The sequence below is a fragment of the Colobus angolensis genome, unplaced genomic scaffold, assembly GCF_000951035.1.
Source record: "Colobus angolensis palliatus isolate OR3802 unplaced genomic scaffold, Cang.pa_1.0 Scaffold44, whole genome shotgun sequence".
In the NCBI taxonomy this organism is placed as follows: Eukaryota; Metazoa; Chordata; class Mammalia; order Primates; family Cercopithecidae; genus Colobus; species Colobus angolensis.
Window position 1 is genome coordinate 1,974,405 of NW_012117821.1, and position 4,351 is coordinate 1,978,755.

General features: G+C 55.5%; 1 protein-coding gene across 1 annotated transcript in view; it reads left to right on the forward strand.

Annotated features, from left to right (window-relative positions):
* The window catches only part of SEC16A (SEC16 homolog A (S. cerevisiae)), a 35,918-nt gene extending 32,181 nt beyond the window's left edge, over window positions 1-3,737 (forward strand). The window contains exon 29 of the mRNA XM_011957410.1: window positions 3,633-3,737. Within this exon, the coding sequence (XP_011812800.1) occupies window positions 3,633-3,737 (105 nt within the window). The remainder of the gene's footprint in view (window positions 1-3,632) is intronic.
* Window positions 3,738-4,351: the final 614 nt, after the last annotated feature.

A 4,351-nucleotide genomic window follows, 5' to 3' on the forward strand; every position in this document is an offset into this window, starting at 1 on the left:
CCCGCGGCCCCCTGCCAGGCCTCGGCTGGAGCGAGCCCTGTCCCTGGACGACAAGGGCTGGAGGAGGAGGCGTTTTCGAGGCAGCCAGGAAGACCTGGAAGCCCGGAATGGGACCAGTCCCTCCAGGCGCTCAGTGCAGAGCGAGGGTCCCGGGGCCCCCGCCCACAGCTGCTCCCCGCCCTGCCTGAGCACCTCCTTACAGGAAATCCCCAAGTCCCGTGGGGTCCTGGGCAGTGAGAGAGGGAGCCCGTCCTCGGGGGGTAACCCTCTCTCTGGGGTGGCCAGCAGCTCCCCGAACCTGCTGCACAGAGACGCCGCCGTGGTAGGGAGCTCGTCCAGGCTGCCCAGCCTGCTGCCTCCGCGCCCGCCGCCTGCTCTGAGCCTGGACATCGCCTCCGACTCCCTGAGGACAGCAAACAAGGTCGACTCGGATCTTGCAGACTACAGGCTCCGCGCGCAGCCGCTGCTGGTGCGGGCCCACAGCAGCCTGGTCCCCGGCCGGCCCCGGAGCCCCCTGGCCTGCGACGACTGTTCCCTTCGATCGGCCAAATCCTCCTTCAGCCTCCTGGCGCCCATCCGCAGCAAGGACGTCCGCAGCAGGTAGGGCCTGGCGGGTGCAGCCCCTGCGCCGCCTTCATTGTAGTGTTCAGGCTGCTGGAACCTCGTGAGACCTTTCCCATCAGCAGCGTTTAAGATGCCTAAACAGAAAGAATGAAGCGGGTCTCCCGCAGCCACCCCATCTCCCAGCCCCTCCCCACAGCAGCGCCCTTCCCATCTCTCCCGAACTTCCCAGAACTTTTCCTGTGTGTTTCAGAACCATTCGTGGGCGTGACGTTGTGTTAAGGTAGACAAGATGGCATCCTGAATACAATGATGTATCGGGCGCTATTTCTTGTTTAGTCTTGAGAAATTTCGTCAATGTATGTGATCTGCCCCTTTGGTTGTTTTTGTTTGTTTCTCTCTCTGTGGCCCAGACTGGAGTGCAGTGGCGCGATCCCGGCTCACTGTAACCTCCACCTCCTGGGTTCAAGGGATCCTCCTGCCTCAGCCTCCTAAGCATCTGGGATTACAGGCACCTGCCACCACACTCAGCTAAATTTTGTATTTTCAGTAGAGATGGGGTTTCGCCATGTTGGCCAGGCTGGTCTCGAACTCCTGGCCTCAGCCTCCCAAAGTGCTGGGATTCCAGGCGTGGACCACTGCGCCCAGCCTGCCCCCTTAGTTTTTTTCTGCCGCAAGAGGCCCCCGATGTGTTGAGGCTCCTTCGTTTAGCCACTTTCTCACGAGGAACATTTTGGTGGCTCCAGCTGTTGCTGGAAGGAACAGCACTGAACCCGTGGCCTCTCCCAAGCCTGGTCTTGTCTTGGGGTCGCAGTCTGGGGGCCTGCCCTCAGACTCCCACTATGACTTGGCAGAACCACCCGCACCCTTCTTTTCCTCCCCTCCCCACTGCCATGGTGCCCAAGTCTTGTCTGTCAGCCACAGCGGGAGGCAGGGCAGGTGTGAGAAGGGAGTGGTGTGAGGCGGTTTCTGTGTTGGTGTCCCGGGGCCGCTGTAACTCATGGCCACGGACTGGGAGGCTTGAAACAGCAGAGCTGGACTCCTCTCCCAGTTCTAGAGGCCAGAGTCTAAAATCAAGGTGTGGCCAGGCAGCCTCTCTCCAGAGGCTCAGGGGAGGGTCCTCCTGCCGCCTCCCGCTCCTGGGGCCCCAGTTGTTCCTTGGCTTGTGGCGCACTCCCGTCTCTGCCTCTGTCTTTATGTGGCCTCTTCCCTGTCTCTCTGTCTCTCTCTCGGCCTCTTCCCTGTCTCTCTGTGTTCCCCTCTCTTTTTATAAGGACACCAGTCATTGAATTTACTGCCTACCCTAAATCCAGAGTGATATCATCTCAAGATCCTTAATTAAGTACATCTGCAGGCCAGGCGCGGTGGCTCATGCCTGTAATCCCAGCACTTTAGGTAGGGGGCCGAGGCGGGCGAATCACGAGGTCAGGAGATTGAGACCATCCTGGCTAACACGGTGAAACCCCGTCTCTACTAAAAATACAAAAAATTAGCTGGGCGTGGTGGCGGGCGCCTGTAATCCCAGCTACTCGGGAGGCTGAGGCAGGAGAATGGCATGAACCCGGGAGACGGAGGTTGCAGTAAGCCGAGATCGCGTCACTGCACTCCAGACTGGGCAATAGAGCGAGACTCTGTCTCCAAAAAAAAAAAAAGTACATCTGCAAAGACCCCGTTTCCAAATAAGGTCCCATTCCAAGGTTCTGGAGGTCTGGGGGTGGACATGACTTTGGGGATCACTGTTCAGCTCACCACAGTCTCCGAAGGTAGCCTCACTTCCCTGTGCCTGTGGTCCACCAGCAGGCAGGTGGGCTTAGGCATGGAGTGAGGGCCCGTGCCTGGCTCCTCCACCATACTCCCCTCCTGTGCATGGATGGGGGAGGTGCTGTCACATACAGGGCAAAACTGTTGCTTTTGTTAAAATAATTCATCGCGGGGTTTCTTGTAAAGGGTAAAATTTCTTCGTGCATCTAAAGCATCACATTTTAAAATCAGATTCAGTTTACATAGATACACCTGTTAGAATGACAGTCGTGTCAAATTTGGATCAGGTCATTGTTTTTTTTTTTTTTTTTTTTTTTTTTTTTTTTTTTGAGACAGAGTTTCAGTCTTGTTGCCCAGGCTAAAATGCAATGGTGTGATCTCAGCTCACCACAACCTCCATCCACCTCCTGGGTTCCAGCGATTCTCCTGTCTCGGCCTTCCTGAGTAGCTGGGATGACAGGCATGCGCCACCACGCCCAGCTAATTTTGTATTTTTAGGAGAGACGGGGTTTCTCCATGTTGGTCAGGCTGGTCTCGATCTCCTGACCTCAGGTGATCCGCCCACCTCAGACTCCCAAAATGCTGGGATTACAGCAGTGTTCCTTTAAAGGGGGTTTGCTGTGCAGTATCCACATACACGGGGCGACTGGACCCACCCCGAGGTGTCCTAGCGATTGAGTGGGTTCTGTCATTTTGCTCGAATTGGTTTTTCCAATGACGGGCCTGGGGCGTGGCCTCGCCGTGTGAGTGTTTCCCGGGTCAGGATGCTCTCCTTTGGAAGGAAGATTTCTCCTTTCTGATCAAGCATGAGAACATTGGTTTGAGGCCGGGGCGAGTGCAGCAGTGGCGGTGTCCTGCGGCCAGTGTGGGAGGGAGGTGAACGAACCCTTCATCTTCTGCCTGTCACGGCACCAGCTGCAACCGTGGCTCAGCAGAAAGGCTTGCTGCGACCCTTCTGCCTGCAAATGAGAGCTCTGGGCCTCGTGTCGTGGCTGGAGCCTTAGGTCTGCAGCCGTGGGCACCTCCTAACTGCCTCGCACGCTCAGCGCCACCTCAGTGCTGTGTGCACCTTCCTGTTGCATGTTCCAGTGCTTAAAACATGGGCTCTGCACGTTGCTTTGATTTTCACCATTTTTCTATGAACCATAAAATAACTAAATCCGGTATTGCAAGAAGTGCCTTCAGTCTGCTTCTGTAGCTTATTTACAAGTACCGTAAATCCCACGTAGAAGCGGTGTCTGTATCTGCGGTTGAAATGCCAGCTGCTGTGCAGCAGAGCCCCGCTGAGGTGACTTCTCTGTGCTTCTCAGGCTCCTGGTGACCTCCCTGCTGCAGGCGGCCCTCCCAGCGGGGCCGTGCCCTTCTACAACCCTGCTCAGCTGGCACAGGTGAGTGACCCTTGCCTTTCTCCATGAGACCCTGACACGTCCACTGACTTCCTGACCCTGCTGCTCGGTGACGGCAGCTTTCTTCCCTAGATTCTCTTTCTCTTTTTTTTAAAAAAAATACATATTTATGGCCGGGTGCGGTGGCTCACACCTGTAATCGCAGCACTTTGGGAGGCTGAGGCGGGCGGATGACAAGGTCAGGAGATCAAGACCATCCTGGTTAACACAGTGAAACCTGTGTTAAATACAAAAACCCTGTGTTAAAACCCTGTGAAAAATACAAAAAATTAGCCAGGCATGGGGCTTGTAGTGAGCCGAGATTGCGCCACTGCACTCCAGCCTGGGCGACAGGGCGAGACTCCATCTCAAAAAAAAATATATATATATATATATGTATACACACATACACATTTATTGAGACAGGGTCTTGCTCTGTTGCCCAGGCTGGGGTGTCGTGGTGCAATCTCTGATCTCAGCTCACTGCAGCCTTAACCCCCTGGGCTGAAGCAATCCTCCTGCCTCGGCCTCCTGAATGGCTGGGACTCCAGGCACGGTCAGCACACCTGGCAAATTTTTGTATGTTTTGTAGAGACAGGGTCTTACCTCGTTGCCTAGGCTGGTCTTGAACTATTAGGCTCAAG